Source organism: Microcaecilia unicolor, chromosome 3 (genome assembly GCF_901765095.1).
Source record: "Microcaecilia unicolor chromosome 3, aMicUni1.1, whole genome shotgun sequence".
Classification (NCBI taxonomy): Eukaryota; Metazoa; Chordata; class Amphibia; order Gymnophiona; family Siphonopidae; genus Microcaecilia; species Microcaecilia unicolor.
The window spans coordinates 444,190,194-444,212,365 of NC_044033.1; the positions used below are offsets into that span (position 1 = coordinate 444,190,194).

At 42.5% G+C, this 22,172-nt stretch overlaps 1 protein-coding gene across 1 annotated transcript in view; it reads left to right on the forward strand.

Annotated features, from left to right (window-relative positions):
- EIPR1 (EARP complex and GARP complex interacting protein 1) overlaps positions 1–15,778 on the forward strand; it is a 329,744-nt gene extending 313,966 nt beyond the window's left edge. Inside the window, exons 8-9 of the mRNA XM_030198922.1 lie at positions 5,284–5,451; positions 15,371–15,778. Coding sequence (XP_030054782.1) covers positions 5,284–5,451; positions 15,371–15,545 — 343 coding nt within the window. The 3' untranslated portion in view covers positions 15,546–15,778. The remainder of the gene's footprint in view (positions 1–5,283; positions 5,452–15,370) is intronic.
- Positions 15,779–22,172: the final 6,394 nt, after the last annotated feature.

Here is a 22,172-nt window from a genome sequence, read left to right on the forward strand (position 1 = left end):
AATGGCGACAAGCTTTTTCAGCAGACGGAGAGATCTTCGCTCGGTGGGGTTGGATGCCTTGGCTCAACCCTGGCCTCCGGGCCTACTGTATGTGCGCCCTCCGTGGCCCTTGATAGGGTGAGTGCTCCTGCGGATTCGGCTGCATCCAGGAGAAGTGGTTCTCGTCGCCCCGGATTGGCCCAGGAGGCCTTGGTATGCGGACCTCCAACAGATGCTCGTAGAGGATCCCCTTCAGTTACCTCTGGTTCCCAACCTGTTGTCACAGGGTCCGGTGACCATGGAGGACGCCAGCTGATTTGGTCTTATGGCCTGGCGATTGAGAGGGTGCAATTGAGAGACAAAGGCTATTCCAATAAAGTAATTACCACTCTCCTGCAAGCCCGCAAGCGTTCCACTTCCGTGGCTTATGCCAGGATTTGGCGCCAGTTTGAAGTCTGGTGTGCTTCCAAAGAGATCACACCCCTGCGGGCTCCTGTCTCGCCGATTCTGGACTTTTTGCAGGATGGTGTACAAAAAGGCTTGGCCTATAATTCCCTGCGGGTGCAAGTGGCAGCGTTGGCCTCCCTGCGTGGCAAGGTTGAAGGCGTGTCTTTAGCTGCTCATCCAGATGTGGCACGGTTTCTTAGAGGGGTGCTTCAGCTCCGTCCTCCCGTGCGTGCACCTTGTCCAACTTGGAAGCCCTTCAGGGTGCTCCCTTTGAACCGCTTCGGCATGCTTCAGAGACAGATTTGACACTGAAGGCCATCTTTTTAGTGGCCATTACTTCGGCGAGACGGGTGTCAGAGCTCCAAGCGCTGTCCTGTAGAGACCCTTTTCTGCAATTTTCAGAGTCCGGGGTCACGGTTCGGACCGTGCCTTCCTTCTTGCCTAAGGTGGTTTCAGCGTTTCACCTAAACCAACCTATTTTATTGCCCTCCTTTGTCAAGGAGGAGTTTCCAGAATCTTTTGGGCAATTGCACCTGTTGGACGTGCGCAGGACTCTGCTGCAGTATCTGCGAGTTACTAACTCTTTCAGGACCTCTGATCATCTGTTTGTTTTGCTATCAGGTCCTCGCAGAGGGTCTCCAGCATCTAAAGCCACTATTGCCCGCTGCTCAAAGAATCTATCTTTTCAGCTTATTTGCTTGCCGGCCGGCCTCCGCCTGATGCCTTTAAGGCGCATTCCACTAGAGGAATTTCCTCCTCTTGGACTGAAACTGGAGCACTCTCTCTTCAAGAGATTTGTAGTGCAGCAACATGGGCTTCTAAGCTCTTTTGCCCGACATTACAGGCTGGATGTGGCTGCTAGGAGGGACGCACATTTTGGAGCGCAAGTGCTGGCGCGTGGTGTGGCTTGTTCCCACCCTATCTAGGGATTGCTTTGATACATCCCATCTGTAATGGCTGCATCTGCTTGATGACAAGGAAGGGAAAATTAGGTTCTTACCGTGATAATTTTCTTTCCTTTAGTCATAGCAGATGCAGCCATGATCCCTCCCTGTCTGATTGCTATCTGCTGTAAATCTATTTCAGGTTCTGTTCATGTTTCGTGGAGATTCCGTCCTTGGGAGAAAGTTGGAAAACAGTCTTCAGGATTCTTGTTCAATTAAAGGAGGATGACTTAATTCCCTCCAGTTTCATGTTTTGGAGGATGAGTTTATTCCCTCCAGGAGGATGAATTTATTCCCTCCAGTTATGTCTCAGTGGAGGATGAGTTTATGCCCTCCGGGAGATGTTTCATTCCCTCCATTCTGAGTTAATGCCCTTTGTTGTAGGGCCATCGTTCGCTGTGAGGAAAGCTCATGTTATTCCCATTGTGGTTTGCCATACTGCTTTGGAAGCTTCAAATACTGAAGAGAGGCAGTGGAGCAAGCTGGTATGAGGCACTGAAAAAAGTGTGCTCTCTCTCTCCCTCTGCTGGTTGATGGACACAACCCATCTGTAATGGCTGCATCTGCTCTGACTAAAGGAAAGAAAATTATCACGGTAAGAACCTAATTTTCCCACAACGCTGCTTAGTAAACAGGGCCCTAAAGAATCTAAAACAGCATGCAGAATAGCTATAAACAGCCTTACAGTTTTCAGAGCCTACTTCAGAAAAGCAAGACTAATTTAAATAAATATAGTGAGTGCTGCCACTAAATATTGACCTCTATGCTAGCATTGCTAGTTTTTCTATTTCTGCTATCAAACATTGAAGTGCTGTATGTGATAACAGAATTTGGTATTGTTATATATTATAACCCTCATGGTATTGTAATTTTCCTTCTTGTTACCTGTGTGGCTTGGTAGAATAAGAGTTGGAGAAAGTATATAAATGAGGCAGGCTTGTATCTGAAATTCAAGCATCTAATTTTGGTTTCTTGTTAGTTTGTGCTCATATCATAGCTCTTGCATGGCCAGTACATTTTCTTCACTTTTTTCATTAGAAGAGTAAAGTTGTCAGAGTGATTTTGCATGCCGCAAAGTCTTAATGATGATTATGCATGTTGTAATGAAGCTGATAATGTTTCTGCATCTCAAAGCTAACCCAGCCCAAAATGCTTTGTTATAAAATTACCATCCATATCTGCTGTTATGTGGCAGTCTGCACAGGTGCTGCTCATGTTTCGACTCCCATTTTTAAAGTTTGCTCAGCCTTCTTTAAGAGTTGTTCATTATGGCCATCTTAGCGGCCTAAATTCCTGTGGATCAGCAATGTTTCTCATTCTCAAGTGTAGCTTGGATAGGGTTAATTCATTATTTTTCTTTTTTTAGAAGCTGATCATACATCAAAATAGAAATTTGAGCTTTCCTTTTGAGAAAATGGCTTCTTTTGGCTATTTTGTATTTATGGAGAAAGAGTAGTAAATTTTGATTAAGGTGATCAGATATCTCTGTCATAAGGGAGAGGCAGAGCCAGCCCTAATTTTGCATGCGTTGAATCTATGGACTTTTTCCAGATTCACAAGAAAAAAATAGTATAAGTTCATAGATTTACAGGCTCATTTTCAAAAGAGACAAACGTCCAAAAAGTGACATAAGCCTGCATTTGGACATTTTTCTCACAAAACATCCAAATCAGTATTTTCAAAACCTATTTTTAGACGTATTTCTCTGAAGCACATCAGAAGTACGTCCAAATCTCAAGGGGGTGTGCCAGGGGTGTGTTCAGGGCGGAACTTGGGCATTCCTAGGGCTTAGACGTTTTTCAGCCATAATAGAACAAAACAAAAATGTCCAGGAGTAAAACTTAGATGTTTTGAGCTAGACCTGTTGCTCTCTCAATTGGGCATGCCAGGGGTGTGTTCAGGGTGGAACTTGGGCATTCCTAGGACTTAGACGTTTTTCAGCCATAATAGAACAAAACAAAAATGTCCAGGAGTAAAACTTAGACGTTTTGAGCTAGACCTGTTTTTACAAATAACTGCAGTGGGAATTGAACCCACTTTCCCAGGATCAAAGTCCACTGCACTAACCACTAGGCTACTCTTCCACGTGACACAAAAGGTGCCCCAAATGACCAGATGACCACTGGAGGGAATCAGGGATCACATCCCCTTACTCCTCCAGTGGTCACTATCCCCCTCCCACCCCAAAAAATGTGATTAAAATATTACTTGTCAGCCTCCATACCAGCTTCAGATGTTATACTCAGGTCAATTAGAATAGCATGCAGGTCCCTAGAGTAGTAGTGCAGTGCACTGCAGACAGGTGGACCCAGGCTTCTACCTCCCCGTACTTGTTACACTTGTGGAGGAAACTGTGAGCCCTCCAAAGCCCACTGTACCCAGATATTGGTGCTCCCTTCACCTGTAAGGGTTATGGTAGTGGTGTACAGTTGGGGGTGGTGGGTTTTGGGGGGGGGGGGGCTCAGCAGACAAGATAAGGGAGCAGTGGTGAGACGTGTACCTGGGAGCATTTTATAAAGTCCACTGCAGTGCCCCCAAAGATGCCCTGTTGCTTTCCTGGGATGTCACTTTTCCAGTATTCTACCTGATGCCAAGCTTTCTATTTTTTTTTAACAACATCTGAGCCTTGTGTCTATTGTTTATCAGTAGATTTGGGCTTTCAATTCAGATCTATAGATAAAAAGAAGGTCTCATTACATATATCTAAATACCAGAGTGCTATTTCTCCATACTTCATAGCAAGAGTGTACATTCCCTAATTATTTGGCCCAATGCAACTGAAGCTTTTACCTCCTCAGTACACCTCCTCATCCTTGTGTGGATTCGTTGATGCCATGTGAGGCTTTCTTTCAAACCAAAGCTTTTACCACACTCAGGACATGTAAATGGTTTCACTCCTGTGTGTATTCTGTGGTGCATTGTGAGATCTACCTTCTAACCAAAGCTTTTATGACACTGTATACATGCTAATGGTTTCTCTCCTGTGTGGACTTTTAACACACTTTGAGATTTACATTACAACTTTCAGCCTGCAAAGAGGTGGGAAAAGGTGGGATACAAATGCAACAAATAAATAAACCAAAGCTTTTACCACACTTAGAACATGTGAATAGTTTCACTCTATTGTGAATTTTCTTGTTTATTTTGGATGTTTTGCATTTGGATGGTTTTTGCTTGAAAATGGACCAAAAAATAAAATGTCCAAATCACAAAACGTATTTCCAAACAGCATTTTCAAAAGGAAGCAAGAGAGACTTTTTTTTTTTTGTAGAAAATGACCTTCTTTCCTGTTTTGATTTTGGACTTTTTACAAAAACGTCCAAATTCAGACTTATCATATCCAAAAATGCCCCTCGTGCACCTGACTTGCCCGAGGTCACAAGGAATTGCAGTGGGAATCAAACTCATGTTGCCAGGATCAAAGCCCGCTGCACTAACCATTAAGCCACTCCTCCTCTGTTTTAGTCGTTTTGCATTTGGACATTTTTTGTTTGAAAATAGACCAAAAAATAAAATGTCCAAATCACAAAACATTGTTCCAAACAGTATTTTCAAAAGGGAAAGATGGACGGGGGTTTTTTTTGTTAAAAATGGCCTACTTTCCTGTTCTGAATTTGGACGTTTTTGTAAAACGTCCAAATTCAGACTTAGACATCATATCGAAAATGCCCCTCTTAGTGAAGCAAAAGCAAAACTGGCTTAGCCTATGCCTAAAACAATGATTTTATCTAGTCACCTTAATTATATTTTCAAAGCATATTGAAATCTTAAATAAAAGATTCTGTGTAAATATAGATAAAATTGTCTGAAATCAGCTCTACACCCTTTTCTTAATATTCCTTAGACGTGCTGTGCACTTGTGAAATTTAATTAGAAATTGCTTGCACCAATAGAATTTAATTATGTATTACAGGGTTTGGAGTGTCAGGTACAACCATTCTCATGATCAATTGGTCCTGACTGGTAGTAGCGACAGCAGGGTCATTTTATCTAACATGGTATCTATTTCTTCTGAACCTTTTGGACACCTGATAGATGATGATGAACTGAGTGACCAAGAGGATCACCATCAAGAAGACAAGTATGTATCAGTAATCAGAGCCTGTATTTTATATTCAAACTTTTTGTTTATTAAAAAAAAATAGAACTTTATTTTTGTGACATAATGGGTGTAATTTAATAAAGGGTTTTTTTCTTGCAAAGCCTGTTTTAAACAGAAAAGGCTTTTATAAAATTGCACAGTCATTTACACTGATTGTAACTAGATTTCCTTTGTGATCTCCAGAGTGTTTCTCTCCCCTAAATTTAGATTTTTTAGTTTGTAAACTGCTTAGATTTTAGGATGGGTGTATCAGCTTTGTCACCTCAGAAATGGCTTGGGATAGTCAGTACCTGAAGAACACTTGTACTCCTAGATTGTAAGCTCTTTGAGCAGGGACTGTCTCTCTATGTCAAATGTTCAGCGCTGCGTGCATTTGGTAGTGCTATATAAATGCTATTAGTAGTAGTAGTAGTACTCCTTTGCTCAAACTTACATTTTTGGGTACAGTTTAGATTGTTATTCATGACTTGGTATTTTCTTTTAATCTTTTCAAACAAATGCAACAGAAAAATAGTTACCCAAAAGATTTAAACATTATGGGGTCAGTCCAGAGGACATCTACTAATGTGGTCAGTGATCTTTGTCATAATGTATATGGATACAAAGATTTCAGTATGTATAATTTGGAAGTTAGGCAGGAGAGGAAAGATACGATAGAGGCATTTAACTACCTCTGTAGTAAAAATGCACAGAAGGTAGGCCTCTTTCAATTGAAAGGAAGCTCTGGAATGAGGAGTCATAGGATGAAGGTGAAAGGGATAGGGGTAATCTAAGGAAAGGATAGTGGATGTGTGGAAAGGCCTTCCAACAGATGTGATAGAGATGAGGACAGTATCTGAATTCCACAATGCATGGGACAAAGTACAGAGGGAGAGGACAGGATTGTAGAGATTGGTAGTTGGTGTAGATGGGCAGACTGGACAGGCCATATAGTCTTTTATCTACTACAGTTTTCTATGGTTATGTTATTTTTTGGTTCTGTACACATTAATTGATTTGATTTGCTTACTTTGTTTTTTGTCTATTAGATTGTAAGCTCTTTGAGCAGGGACTGTCTTTCTTCTATGTTTGTGCAGCGCTGCGTACGCCTTGTAGCGCTATAGAAATGCTAAATAGTAGTAGTAGTACTATGGCAAATCAATTACACAAATCCTTTTTATTTTATATTAGCGTGATGTTGTTCACTTGAAGTCTTAAAGACAAGGAGTAAAAGCCTCAAATGTCGTGCAGTGACTCCGTTCTACATAGCTCAACTGTTTTCAATTTTACGGAGCACTCACTCTCATCATTGGCATAAAAACCTCCTTAAGTTCTTATAGTCTCTTTAATATGGATTGACAAAATTACTTTTTTAAAATTCTTTTTAAATGCTTAGTAAACAGAAACTTATCTTTGCAGTGGCACAGTCTTATTTTGTTTCCACGGCCAACAATGGCCAAAGTTTCAGGTCCTGTGGTCAGTGTGACTGTCTAGAGAGAATAGCAAGCAATGTTTCTGAATATTCAAATATCAACTCAGCTTACTGTCCACCCACTGACTACACCTCACTTCACTTCTGTAATCTACTCTTCTGCCCAATACTGATCACAAACATGGCGCTCTAACTTATACAGTGACCTCAGATGCTGGTGGCCTGGATCGGCCAATGAGTAGCTTTAAAGTGTTGACCAGTCAAAGACTTAGAAAATTCACCAATGAATGCCTTTGAAAAAATTAAAGCCCTGTTGTTCAGAAGAGGTGGATCCACTCAGTCCTAGAGTTGAACCCTCCTGGGGGCACTGTCTGCAACCGATGTATCCATTTTTGTTCTTGTTGAAGGAGCACAAGTTTTCTATTGCCCCTCTAAAGCTAAAATTAACTGTAAGGCAGCACATCTCAAAGATTCAAACTCATGGTTTTCTTTAATACAATGTGCTGCCAAAGGTGCTGTAATCTTTTTGATGTGTATATTGCTCTTATGTTCCGTCAACCTTGTGGCTAGTTTTCTTGAAGTTTGTCCAACATAGAGCTTTTTGCACAGGCATATGATGCGATAAACCACAAATTCAGATGTGCAGGACATCTTTGATCGAAGAACAAAATTCCTGCCTGACCGTGGATCTGCAAACTCCTGTTGTGACAAGCATAACGTCACACATCTGACTTGACCCACATCTCGTGTATCCAACTTCAGAGACACTCATGTGGGTTGCTGATCTTAAAGCTGCCAGATAAAGGATTTCCTTAAGGTTCCTACCTCTGCTGTAAGCCATTCTCACTCTTGACTTCTGAAAATATTGGTAATGTCTGGATAATATGCCAGTGTTTTCTAATCATGGTGGCCACTTTTGGGGCAGCAGTAGAGTGTCTCATAACACATGTTATTGTGTCCTTCTCACCCGTGTCATCTCTCTTCCTCTGTAGTAGTAAGTAGTCACGATTATTACATTTAGCCCTTCTGTAAGCTTGATGAACTATTGAATTCAGATATCCCCTATCTCTTAGTCTGTTCTTCAGATCTTTCGATTTCTCTTTTAAGTCTTTGTCTTCTGAACAAATCCTCCTGAACCGTAGAAATTGGGAGAAAGGCAAGCTGTCCTTTAATTTCTTCAGGTGGCAACTTGTATAGTCGAGAAAAGTGTTCCTATCTGTATCCTTGCAGAACACACTAGTCTCCAATAACACACTATTCTCCAATCTTCTTATCGCCTTCTTAACCATAACATCCAGGAACGAGCCTATTGCTCATGTTTGATCTATTCTTACTGTACACCACCTTGAGTGAATTCCTTTAAAAAGGCGGTAAATAAATCAGAATAAATAAATAACGAGATAGTGCTCTGACTGCATTGCATCGTGAATTTAAGTGTGGGATGACAATTGTTCAGTTAGGCGGCAAATGCTTCAAGCTCGTACTTAGTACTGCTCCAAATGCAAAAAACCAGGAAGATGGTAGCTACTGCAGTTGGGGATATTGCTTCTCCATTCTTCAGTGGTTTGTTCTGTCTATCCCACACTTACTGATCTTGAATTGTCCTTTCTTTGGGCAGGAGAAAAGTGGGGTTGGATTGAACTGGCCCCGGGTGAGGAGGGGGAGCAGGGAACTATGGATGGGAGAGATGAAGAGAGAATTTCAAGAAAATAGCAAGGAACCTGCAATTGGTAGATATGAGTGTGTGTGGGGGGGGGGTGTAGATGAGTTGGGAGAATGAGTGAGAGTGTAAAATGGGGAGTAAGAGAAATGGATGAAGTGTGGAGAAAGGTTGAAGCATAATAATATGAATGACCTGGAAGACTGGAGAAAGTATGAAAGGGATGGGAGGGGCATGAGAGAAAAGGGATCTCTGAAGGGGCTGAGTCAGGGTGGAGATGAGGTAGAGGTAGAAGAATGGCCTACATGCAAGGGATGGAGCTAGTGAGGGGATGTGAGGGTGAGTACAGAGGATGGAAATAGAGGACTGGGGAGTGGGTGAAAAATGGAGGGCGGAAAATAGAAGACTGGAGAAAGAGAGAGACAGAGGGGGTAGTGAGAGTAATAGAGAGGAGATGAGAGGGAGAAAAAGTTGGTAGGTAGATGAGAGGTGAAAAGGAGACTAAGAAGAGGGTGAAAGAGAGGGAGAATTAGGGTAAAATCAAATGGGCAAATATAAATACAGAGAAGAAAAAATGGGGAAAATATGAAAAAGATTAATGGCAGACAGATATAGAAAAGAAAAAGACAAGAGGAGAGAGAAGAAATTGCAAGACAAACCTGGAGAATAAATTAGGAGAAGATTGACACAAGGAAACTGGAAAAGAGACTGGGACCAACACAATTACAGAAATAAAATGCCCCAACAACAGAGGTAGAAAAGAAAAAATATTATTTAATACTTTTTAAGGATTGAAACATGTCTGCTTTGGGAAATGAACATATTTTCTGTTTTTGCATTTTGTAGAGTACAGGAGAAAATGTATTTGTTTCTCTTTTACCAGTATTGTCCTGCTTATAGAGTCTGGTTTTCGTGGGCAGAGGGGAGGGGGGTTTCCATTTCAGTTTTTCTCTGCAGATGTTTTGTGGTCTCCTATTTTTTATTAGGTGTTGGTCTGTCTATGTTATATATGTGCAGCTGAGGTGACGGATTCTGCTAACAAGTACTCTTTATTTAGGAATCTGAAACAGTCCGGCTTGTTCCAGTTTCCCAGTAGAGTAGGTATGTTGTTGCTCTAGGACCTAGGGTAATATTTATAGGACTGTCTTTTTATAGGTAAGTTAGGGTTGTTATGGTTTGGTAAGCTTCCTGTGTAGGTTTTGAATGTCTTTTTCAGGGTTTTGTGTTATTTTGGAAAGTGTCTGGCCCTATTTGAAAGCAGACCCTTGCCACCCAAAATAAAAACATCATGTAGAGTCACCACACAAACAAAAACCCATCTAACTTTTAATCAACATGTCTGGCAGTAGACTACTTATATCAGACTAGCCATTAAGCCCGTTAAAACGGGCGAGATTTGTGTTTTGCAAAATGTAATATTTCTCACCTCCATCCATCCATGTCCAGCAAACCTCCTCTCTGCCCTGCCCTCCCCTCCCCCCGATCCATGTTCAGCAACCCTGCTCTCTCCCCTGCCCTCCCCCGCCCCATGTCCAGCAGCCCTCCTGTATCCCCTGGCCTCTCCCTGTCCACCAACCATCCTCTCTCCCTTGCCCTCCCCCATATCCAGCAACTCTTCTCTCTCCCTTGCCCTCCCCCCATATCAAGCAACCCTTCTCTTTCCCTTGGCCTCCCCCCCCCCCCCCCCCACGTCCACCAACCCTGCTCTCTCCCATGCCCTCCCCCCATGTCCAGCAACCCTCCTCTTTCCCTTAGCCACCCCCCACCCTGCTCTCTCCCCTGCCCTCCCCCCATGTCCAGCAACCCTCCTCTCTCTCCCTCTGCCCTCCCTCCATGTCTAGCTACCCTCCTCGCCGCCGCTCCCTCCCCCCTCCATGCCTGGCCCCCTACACTGACATGAGAGCGCCACTCACCTTCGTGTGAAAGCTCTGCAGGCAGCAGCAGATTGCTCTGCTGCTGCCTGCAGTGCTTCCATACGGAGGTGAGAAGCGCTGTCATGTCAGTGCAGGGGGCCCGATACGGAGGGGGGCGCGGGAGCGGAGGCGGCGATGACGTCGGGGATGGGGGGGGTGGAGGTTGGTGCGCCAGCAATGTTCCTTCGGCTCCAGCGGCAGCATCCGTTTCCCTCTCTGTTCCGCCCTCTGACGTCATCACGTCTTGACGCGAGGGCGGGACAGAGAGGGAAGTCTCTACTGCGCATTTGCGGGTGAGTCGGTCACTTGTCATTTATATGTTTGATGTCTAAGTTGATAGCACTCCGTATGGAACAAATCATACAATTCCATAAACAATGGGATAAATATGCTACATGGAGATCCCGCTCTGGGATAGACCTTGATGCACCAAGATTGACTGTGCCACCTAGTTGATAATTTCAAGACACTGGACGATTTTCTAGCTACAGAGGGCTGACCATCTAGTGGAATAATGTTTTGGGATTGGGGGAGGGGAGGAGGAAGATGATTGGTTATATTGTAATTGATATCACTGTAATTGTTATCAGTCTGATTTCTAGCTGTCTTTGCTTGTTGATAAAGTTTAAAAACTTTCAATAAAAATATTTTTTTAAAAACATGTCTGGCAGTGGAAGGAGCATGTGTTGCTTCTGAGGTGATAATCATCATTTCAATATTTTCTTGTGTGATGTGTTGTAAGATGGATAGCTCTGTTAGGGAATATGGAATTTGTGATATAGAACTGGAGGTGCAGGGTTTATATTGAGATTCTGTCTAATCCTGTAGAGAATCCAGACTTCACTCCACACAGAAGAATTTATTGAATGATGCTATTAATTATAATGGTGGTTTTAACTGGTAGGTGAATCTAGCTGGAAGGAAAGGGTTTGTTTATGCATAAAAGTTCATGGCATCTTTTATTGCTAATTTAAAAAAGGGGTTGGGGAGGAGTATGTGATGTGGTAGGCATGATATGTGGAAATGTCGCTATGACTTGCCTCCCTCCATTCCTAACTTGCCCCCCTGTTGCCACCCCAAATATTTCTGTCTAGCGGCTCCATTGGTAGCAAGATTCTATGCTGCTGATCCCAGGGCAAGCAGTGGCTTCCCCATGTCTGTCTCAATAGCAGACTATGGACTTTTCTTCCAGGAACTTGGCCAAACCTTTTTTTAAACCATGTTATGCTAACCACTGTAACAACATGCTCTGGCACCAAGTTCCAGAGCTTAATTTGAGCTAGCTTGAAAATCCAATAGGTTACCAACCGTGGTAAGTCATTTTCTTTGTGCTGAGAATGTCATTGCTGGCAAAACACTACTGATTATAGCATAACCATGCTACATAACAAAACATTAAAGTCAAGTCTTACAACGCATCGCTCCATTCTGTTTTCTGTCTTATTTATCCAGTAGTACATTTGGTTCATGGAGCAGAAATTTTGGTAGAACCCATTTGCTTGATCTCTCAGCATTTGTTACATGCCAAGAGATGTACGGAATCTACATGATTGTAGCTGTCAATAAAAATTTAAGGGATGTGATGAATCTCGGTAATCTAAGCTTTTTCTGCATGATATCTACTGAAATCTGTGGAAATGCCTAAATAAATGAAAAATAATTAGCAGGTCAGAATTTGACAGTGTTATCCTGGATACAGAATTGTATTCCAGTGTCATCTGCAAATGCCAGATATGGTAGAAGTACTGCTTTGGATATTCCACATGCATTAAATAGATAAGTTGTATCTAGTATGACATATTAATGTTTCAGTTCTCTTTTGGATTGTCATTTGTTTTTATGTATAGAAAAATTAACAAAAAACACAATATTCTAATCTTAGAAGAAAGCATATATCCATATCATGATGCACTGCTAGTTGTCAGCTGTTGAAAGGTTTTGTTCAATGATATTCTTTATTCACCACAGTGCCAGAGGGGAAGATGCAGCAAGCATTGATCTATAAAAATACCTACTGGCTACATCGACATCTTAGTCTGTGGTCATTTAAGTGCAAATGATATATTAACCAAAGTCCTTCTTACTATTGTAACAGCATAAGTTGTAATATCAGTAGAAAATGAGTAATGTACGATATTTTTCCTGTCTGACTCTGAAATACTTCAAATGCTAAAACACATGTAAAAGAAGAAATCAGATAACTATAAAGACCAAAGTCTGAAGCAGTGGCATAGCCATGTGTGGGCAGGGGCCCACCAACTTTGGACTCAGAACCATCCAAAATTGGTGCATCCTTGCTTATGGCTGGCAGGGATTCCCAAGCCCCACCAGCTTGAGACCTCATTTTCCATCAGCCAGAACTCTTTCCAAGCAATGGCAGCTGGTGGCAATGTTCCCAAGCCCACTGCCACACTGACCCTCTACGCATACTCAATTTTCACATGCATATGCATGAAAAATGAGCACATGCAGGGGGTCAGCAGTGACAGTAGGGCTCAGAGACACTGCTGCTGGCTGCCAAGATGGCAGTTAAGTGAGTCACAAACTCTGAATTTCTGCTTTGATTTTCCTTTATTCAGGTCTATTTTGCCATTAGAAAAATACATTCTTATGCTAAAATGGCAGGGTAATCTCTTACCTGCCACGCGGGTGGTGCAAAACCCTCTAACGTGACAGGCAAAGATTACTGATTATATGCATGGAATGGCCCGGGGTGAGCCAGCAGGTCTGGATGTGAGGAAGAGCCTGTACCTTGGAAATGAAGTCTCACTTAGCCCCTCGGGTCTTCAGTTTCCCCAGCACAGCAGATGAGTGACTGAGGAGCTGCATAGGGCAATGGAAGGCATTCTGCCAGTTGTGGCAGTGCGTGGGCCTCAACTGCTTTCTCTTTCATTTGGAATTACAGCTCAGGCAGCGATGGAAGCTGAATTGCTGCCCGTAGGAACTGGTGAAAGAGACCAGGAGAGAGGTTTGAAAATTCTTGTCCCCCCTTAGTCAAACCAGCAGAGGTTATTCTCGATGCAGTCTGGTCAACTCTGGACTACCTATACAAAGTATGTTTTGGAACAGTACCATCGGTGCACCCGAATATTTCCAGGCTCCAGAAAGTGGAAGAGAGTTTTGTTTCTTGCTCAGTGATGGATGAGAAATTGGGGAACCAAGTTCAACAGGTTAAACGAAATTCAAACTGTGTTACTTCAAGATAAAATGATCCATCATTAAAAAATGGAAAATTTTGACAACTATATGAGACATTTGAATTTACCCTAAATGTTAACAGTTTCACCCAAAATCTTTTTTATAGATTCTTGAGAGAGACTTTTAAATACTGTATTTAGACTTTCAGCATTGCCTTCTTTGCATAGATTTATTATATACCAGTTACTAAGAAACAGCTTGCAACCACTGTGGAAAGCTCTATGGCAGAAGTTTCATCAGACAGTTTAAACTTAACAGAGATTCTTGAATAGATGAGGTGAAGTCCAGAAATACTTTGTAGGTAACATTTCTATTCCTCCAGGATAAAGAAGCTCTGCTTAGACTATTTTTTTGTTGTTGTTGTTTGACTGACAATAGCTTTCAAGGTGAGAAAATCTGTATTTTTCTGGATGTGGCTAGATGGCACAAGTGAGGAGAAAATATGTCTTGCTTATCATCAGCAAATTCTGGATATGGGAGCTTGATTCTAATTAAGATACTGTGCGCATATTGTGTCATCTCTTTGGATAATAACTCCTACATGTTCTATGACCTGTCCCAAACTGCAATGTTTCCTAGAAGATAGAGGGATTCCAAAGCAGACTCAAGAAAATCTGATTGGGTTAGTATTTTAAGCCTATAAAAGAACAGGGGTGGCTTAACATGTATGCAGATTAGGCTATTGCCTTGGGCAGTGGCTGCAGTCAAAATATTAGGTCCTGATGTCCACACAAGCTGAAAGAACTGTGTATTTTTATACTTTTATACAATTCTACTGGGTCATTTTAGGAGTGGTGGCGTTGAAGTGATCATAATTGTATCTTTTTTCAAAATCAGAATTTCAAGGGGGGAGCCTACAGGCCTAAATATTGAGGGAGCGCAAGGCTAAAGGTTCATCTAGAGTGGCCTGTAAAAGAAATTAATTTACAACATAAAAAAGAATTCCAAAGCACTTTGATCTGGAGTTTTACACTATAGCAAGCACACATAACTAGTGTTTCAGTTGAGATCTAAACCTTTAATATCAAGCAAGTCTACTTTGATTAATGCATTTCTTTATGCCTAGATCAGTAATATTTCAGTGTGTTCTTTCTCTGTCTCTTTTTCTCGCTATGGACAGTTTGGACCATATACATTTTGAACTGTTAGTGCAGCTAGAAATTCAACATGGTGTTTTCAGGATAAACTCAGTGATTCCACTTCTTGGGGCATCTGTTTTATGTTTTATACCCTAGTTAGTTTACAGTATACACAGTCATGAAAAGATGCTAATATGTAAAATATATATTATATGTGTGTGTATAGATATAGATATATAAATATAGATACATATAGATATAGATGTATGTATGCACACACATACATCACCAAAACAAAGTGTATGGCTGTCTGTTGTGCTAATCAGATCATTTTCAGTTGGAGGCAGCTAATGCTATAGTTTTTCATATCATCTTGAACTGTGACTTAAAGTAGATAAATTGAGAATGGCCCCCTAGGCACTATAACTGCTCACTAAATGATAGCATTTCTTAGGTTTAAGTCTAAGTTATTGTTATGGACAGAAAATATTTTTCTCACTGGGACTACTGTTGAATGCCTACACAATAATTCAACATCTTTACAGTAGATACTACAAAATTTTAAGATCAACATTTACCTTTCTATACAAATCAGTTGCAATTTTCTTTTTTACCTTTTCATGTGCTTTTGTTACAGAACCAAAGAGCCACTACAGGACAGTGTAATAGCTACCTATGAAGAACATGAAGACAGTGTGTATGCAGCTGAATGGTCATCTGCCGACCCATGGCTATTTGCTTCTTTAAGTTATGATGGGCGACTTGTTATTAATAGGGTTCCTAGAGCACTCAAATATCATATATTATTATAATTGTTGAGTCTGTTTATTTGAATTATTGCTATTGGACATGGTTGAATGTTTAACCTTTCCTGATATTTGGAGACATTTATTTTGCAAGTACAGTTGGTCTGTGAGGAAGCTGTCTACATTTTTATTCTTTGTGTAAATGTTGAGAAGTAGCTTATTGATAGGTGGTACATCTGGGGGCTTATTTTCAATGCACTTAGACGTACAGGGTTCCATAGGTTACTATGGAGCTCAATTTTAAATGAGAAAAATGTCCAAAGTGGCATAAATCTACATTTGGATGTTTTTCTCACAAAAACATCCAAATTGGTATTTTCAAAACCAATTTTTAGACGTTTTTCCATGAAATCCGTCAGAAGGCTTTTCAAATCACAAGGGGGCATGTCAGGGGCATGTTAAGGGCGGGATCTGGATGTTCCTAACACTTGGACGTTTTTCAACCATAATGGAACACAACAAAACCGTCCAGGACTAAAACTAAGACATTTTGAGCTAGATCTGTTTTTATAATGACTAAGGCACAAAAAGGTGTCCTAAATGACCAGATGACCACTGAAGGCTCCTCCTACATGCCAATTGCTTGATTTTGTGTTTTGCACTTGGATTTTTTTTTTTTTTTTTTTAAATGGACCAAAAAACAAAACATCCAAATCACACAACCTTGTTCAAAACAGTACTTTTGAAAAAAAAGATAGACGTTTTTCTTTTTTGAAAATGTCCTTCTTTCCTATTCAGATTTTGGATATTTTTTGCAAAACGTCCAAAGTCAGACTTGGATGTCATATCGAAAATGCCCCTCCACATAAGTCTAAGTGCTTTGAAAATATGCTTCCTGATATCTCACCTATTTATTTGTCTTTGTTCTGTGAGAAAATAGACAGGTAACTGGCATTCACACTATATTGCAAAAAACTGCAAGAACTTATACCCAAGAAGTGGGGAAACAGCATATTTAGTATAAAAAATCCATATTAAGAACTGTGATGAAAAATGGTATGTAGACATGCTCAAATGCAGTATTACTTTGAATATTGCCCCTCCCTCTTAGTGCAAGTAAGAATACGTACATGGTTTGGCAGTATGTGTAGCTTGGCCTATGAGAAAAGGGGGGTAGGTTTAATTCAGGGCAGAGATAATAGAAATGGTGATTTTAATTTACAAATCAATATACGTAATTTTAGGCCTTCACTTTGAATCTGTTCTCATGTAAATATAAAGTCCAAGGCTAAAAAATGTACCTGCAGTGTGTGGCTGCCAAGGAGTTTCCTTTTGAAAATTCAGCAGACCCCAAGGTTTGATTACTTCTGCCAGAATATGTGCAATAATCTTCACGAGTTATTGAGATGATATTCAAACGAAAAGAACAGTCACAATTACTATAGAAACAATTTGGCTGATATTCAGCCAGTGGCAATCAGCATTTTTATGTCCACTGTTGGCTGTATTCCCACATGTTCAGTGCCAGGCCATGTCCGGGCACTGGCATTGAATATCCAGTTATAGGTTAGCTGCTAAAACTTGTATGGTTAAGTGCCGCTATTCATCCTTGAACAGATAAGCTGAACCGCTTAAAGATAGGTCTACGATTTATGTGGCCCAATTTAAGCGGTTATCTTATGCTGTAAAGGGCTAAATGTTAGCAGTTAACTGCATAAGTGCCAACTTCGCTCCCAGAACGCCCACAAGTTAGCCAGTTTTGGCTCAGGCGCTAATTGTGAATATTCAGCACACTAACCAGTTAAGTGCCGCTGAATATCAGCAATTAGTCGAGTCTCTCCTGCCTGCTTAAATTACCTTGAATATCATCTGGAATGTATTTCAAAGCCATTGGCTATTTTTCTTATTTAATGACATTTGTTTATATATATTTCAATATTTTTTTTTGTGGGTATTTGTGTGAATAGTTATAAGTTACTTTACTTTTGCAGTATTTCCACTCAAAGCAAAACATAAAGGACACACAAATAAAACAGATAAAAAAAGAGCATAGGAAGGGTTAACCTGCATGGAGTGGCAAATGCAAACATAGGGCCCCTTTTATTAAGGTGCGCTAGCATTTTTAGCACATGCTAAAAATTAGCGTGCGCAGTAACGATAGAGACACCAATAGGAATATAAGGTGTCTCTAGTGTTAGCATGTGCTCATTTTTAGCATGCGCTAAAAACACTAACGCATCTACAGCATAGCTTAGTAAACAGGGCCCTTAATGACAAAGGAGACTTGGGGGGGGGGGGGGGGGGATGGTAACCTTCACAAACCTGCCAGCACAAGTCATATAACAAAGGAGGGGGGGAGTTAACCTCTACAGAACAGCAGGGACAACCCTGGCCATATTTCTAGGTAGACTGAATGGACCATGCAGGTCTTTATCTTCCATCATTTGTATGTTATTATGTAAATTATGTGTGTGCAGGCTGCACTAACTTTTTTTTATAGCAGTGATGAAGTATAGATTATTAGTTATTCAAAGGTGAAATTATGTCTTACCTGATAATTTTCTTTCCTTTAATGCAACAGATAAATCCAGGAACTAGTGGGTTAAGTCCGCCTACCATCAGGTGGAGATAGAGATAAACAAACTAAAGGCAGTGATGCCAGACGGCCAGCTTCTTCCTCAGTTAGTATGTCATTCGTAAGCATTTGCCAAGGCCAAAAATATGAAACCAATAACAACCAGAAACCATCCTCACTATGAAAAACATAGAACCAAATAAGAACTTCAAAATAACTGCAACTTGATCCAGAAATCGGAATCCTTTCCACGTTCCCATATCTGTCTGAACTCTGCAAAAGAGAACCCGGAAGGAAAAAATAGCCACACTGCGGGGAAAATGAAAAAACTATCGGCTGAACTAGGGAGGGATCCTGGATTCATCTGCTGCATTAAAGGAAAGAAAATTATCAGGTAAGACATCATTTTACCATCCTTGTCACTTGCAGCAGATGAATCCAGGAGCTAGTGGGATGTACCAAAGCATTCCCGCCCCAAAACTCACATCCTCCCTAGCAAACACGTCTAGCCTATAATGCATCGCAGAAGTATGACGGGACGCCCAAGTAGCCGCCTGACAAATCTCTTCCAGAGATAAGGCTGACGCCTCCGCCCAAGAAGCCGCCTGTGCCCAAGTAGAATGCGCCTTCAGGGCCACTGAAGATGCCCGCCCTTGTAGCAGATACGCCGCTCAAATGGCTTCCCTAATCCAGCGAGTAATGGAAGCCTTAGAAGCCGCCTCACCTCTTTCCGATCCCGACAAGAGCACAAAGAGATGATCCGTGCGTCGAAACTCGTTAAGAGATCTGCAAGTACCGAAACAAGGCTCTCTGCACGTCCAGAAAATGTAGTGAGGCAAACTCCCCCGAATAATCCTCTCTTCAAAAAGACGGAAGATAAACCACTTGATTGACATGGAAAGCCGAAACCACTTTAGGTAGAAATGACGGCACCGTCCGAATCGACACCCCTGCTTCAGAAAACTGCAAAAAAGGATCTCTGGAAGAAAAAGCCTGAATTTCAGAAATCCTCCTAGCCGAAGCAATGGCCACCAAAAACACTGTCTTAAGTGTTAGATCCTTCTCAGAAACGTTATTCAACGGCTCAAATGGTGGGGCCTGGAGGGCTCGCAGTACCACATTCAAATGCCATGCCGGGCACGGTTGCCGCAGAGGAAGCCGAAGAGCCACATGTAGGAAACGGACCACATCAGAGTTAGCTGCTAAAGAGGAACCGTCAAGTTTGCCCCTAAAAGAAGCTAGCGCAGCCACCTGCACTTGAAGGGAATTATATGCCAATCCCTTTTGAAGACCATCCTGAAGGAACTCCAGAATAATCGGAATGTCCTCCCGAAAAGGTGATTCAGCATGCAAAGCACACCACGCCGAGAAAGCTTTCCACACTCACGCGCACGCTGCTGAAGTAGACTGCTTCCATGCCCCCAAAAGAGTGGCAATGACTGGTCCTGAAAATCCCTTCATCCTCAGCTGCCGCCTCTCAATAGCCAGGTCATAAGACCAAAGCGGGAGGGATTTTCCATATGAACTGGCCCTTGATGCAGCAGATCGGGAGTCACCGGAAGTCGCAATGGTGGCTCTGAGAGTGCTCGAATGAGATCCGCCTATCACGGCCGGCGGGGCCAGTCTGAGGCCACTAGAATGACCGGCCCCCGATGCCGCCCTATGCAGCAAAGAACTCTCCCTATCAGAGGCCACAGAGGAAAAACATACAGAAGCTGTTGTGCAGTGCCGACAGACTCTGAACATGCGCTTCCGCCCATACTAGAAGACAAGACACTTCCACTGCCAAGGGTAGACTGCGAGTGCCCCCCTGCCGATTGATGTAGGCCACCATCATGGTGTTGTCCGAGAATACACGAACCGTCTGCCCCTGCAGAAGGTCCTGAAAACTCCACAGCGCATTCACGACTGCTCGCAACTCTAGATGATTTATCGGCCAAGTCGCTACGAGAGGGGTCCAGGATCCCTGGGCTACTCAATGAAGACAATGGGCTCCCCAGCCCGCAAGGTTGGCATTCGTCACGACTATCACCCAATTGGGAGACGCCAGAGAAACATCCTTCTGCAAATTGGTTGACTGGAGCCACCGCGCGAGACTGTCCCTGGCCCGACCAAGGAAGGCGTCGTCGATAATCCAGCGACATTGGCGACCATCTGCTCAAAAGGAAGTTCTGAAGAGGCTGTATGTGAGCCCTTGCCCATGGAATGACCTCCAAGGTTGCCGTCATGGAACCGAGGAGCTGAACATAGCCCCACACCCGGGGAGCGCGACGACTCAATAAGGTCCGTATCTGAGAAAGCAATTTGATCCTTCGCCCCTCGGGGAGAAACACCTTCCCCCACTTTGTATCGAATTGCACTCCAAGATTCTCCAGACTCTGAGTAGGAACCAGATGACTCTTGTCCATATTGACCACCCAACCTAAGGATTGCAACACCGGAATCACTCGGTTGGTGACCACTCGACTCTCCTCTGCTGTCATCGCCCAAATCAGCCAGTCGTCGAAATATGGATGCACTCGAATCCCCTCCTTCTGCAAGAACGCCACCACCACCACCATAACCTTGGAAAAAGTGCATGGGGCAGTGGCCATTCCGAAAGGAAGGGCCTGAAACTGGAAGTGCTGACCCAGAACCGCAAATCTGAGAAATCTCTGATGGGGCTGCCAAATGGGAATGTGCAGGTAAGCTTCCCTCAAATCGAGAGCTGTCAAAAACTTGCCTGGTTGAACAGCATACAATAAGAGAAACAAAAAAGAAAAAGCAACACTGGGCCTTCAAGAGTGGGACAACAGGAGTACTTATTAGCCAAAGACCCGACACGGGCCGTGTTTCGGCGCCAAAAAGGCGCCTGCCTCAGGGGTCTATTAATAAAAACATATAAATACATCAATAAAATATATCAAATAGATAGTAAAAGTATCAAAGCATAAATGATATATAAAGAATAATAATAATAATAAAATATTGATATTACAAGCAATTATATTGACTTAATAAAATGCGTAAAGTTATATTGTTCCAACCCGTGTCTGGTCTTTGGCTAATAAAGTACTCCTGTTGTCCCACTCTTGAAGGCCCAGTGTTGCTTTTTCTTTTTTGTTTCTCTTATTGTATACTGTATCACCCTCTCTGTCTGTACTGGTTGAACAGCAGCAATAACTGCCCTTAATGTCTCCATGCGGAAGTGACGAGCCCGCAAAAACTGGTTTACTTTTCTGAGATCGAGAATAGGCTGAAAAGCCTTTCCCTTCTTTGGAACCACAAAGAAGATGGAGCACCGACCTGTGCGCCTTTCGAGAGGAGGACAGGCACGATAGCCCCTATCCTTAGCAAGTCTCACAAACACTGCAAAACCGCTGTCCTCTTGGCCCGCAATACACAGTGGGACTCCAGAAAAAAAGTCTGTGACGGGAGAGAAGAATTCTACCTTGTAACCTTCTCGCACCATTGGTCTGAAGTAATTCTAGCCCACTCTGGAAGAAACAGAGAACGCCGACCACCGATCTGCTCTCCTCCCGAGTGGACCTGCGCCCCATCATTGGGAGGCCCGAGAAGGAGCCCCCTGACTAGAGGGGGGTCCAGTCGGACGCTTCTCGTTGCGAAAGGAAGAATGCTGTGCAAAATGAGGATGCTGAAAGGTTGCGTTGGACCGCCTCGGGCGATACCGTCGCGTCTCTGAAACATGACCTCGAGGCTCCCTGCCTGGAAGTAGACTTGGGTCTATCCTCCGGAAGAAGCTGAGATTTGGAATCCCCCAAATTTTAACAATCTTTTCTAGGTCATCCCCAAAAAAGCAATTTCCCTTGCAAAGGCAATTTAATGAGCCGTTGCTTAGAGGCCATATCTGCGGCCCAATGACGGAGCCACAGAAGACGCCGAGAGGAAATGGTCAAGGCCATGAGTTTGGCTGAAGCACGGACCAAATCATACAAGGCATTCGCCAAGTACGCCAGCCCAATATCCATCAGCGACATCTGAGGAGTTCCCGGCATATCAGACTCTGAAATCGAATCCATGATAGAATGTAGCCTACTGAGACATGCTCTAGCCGCATAAGAACTACAAACAGAAGCTTGAAGTGTCAAAGCGGCCACCTCAGAGGCATGTTTTAAAGA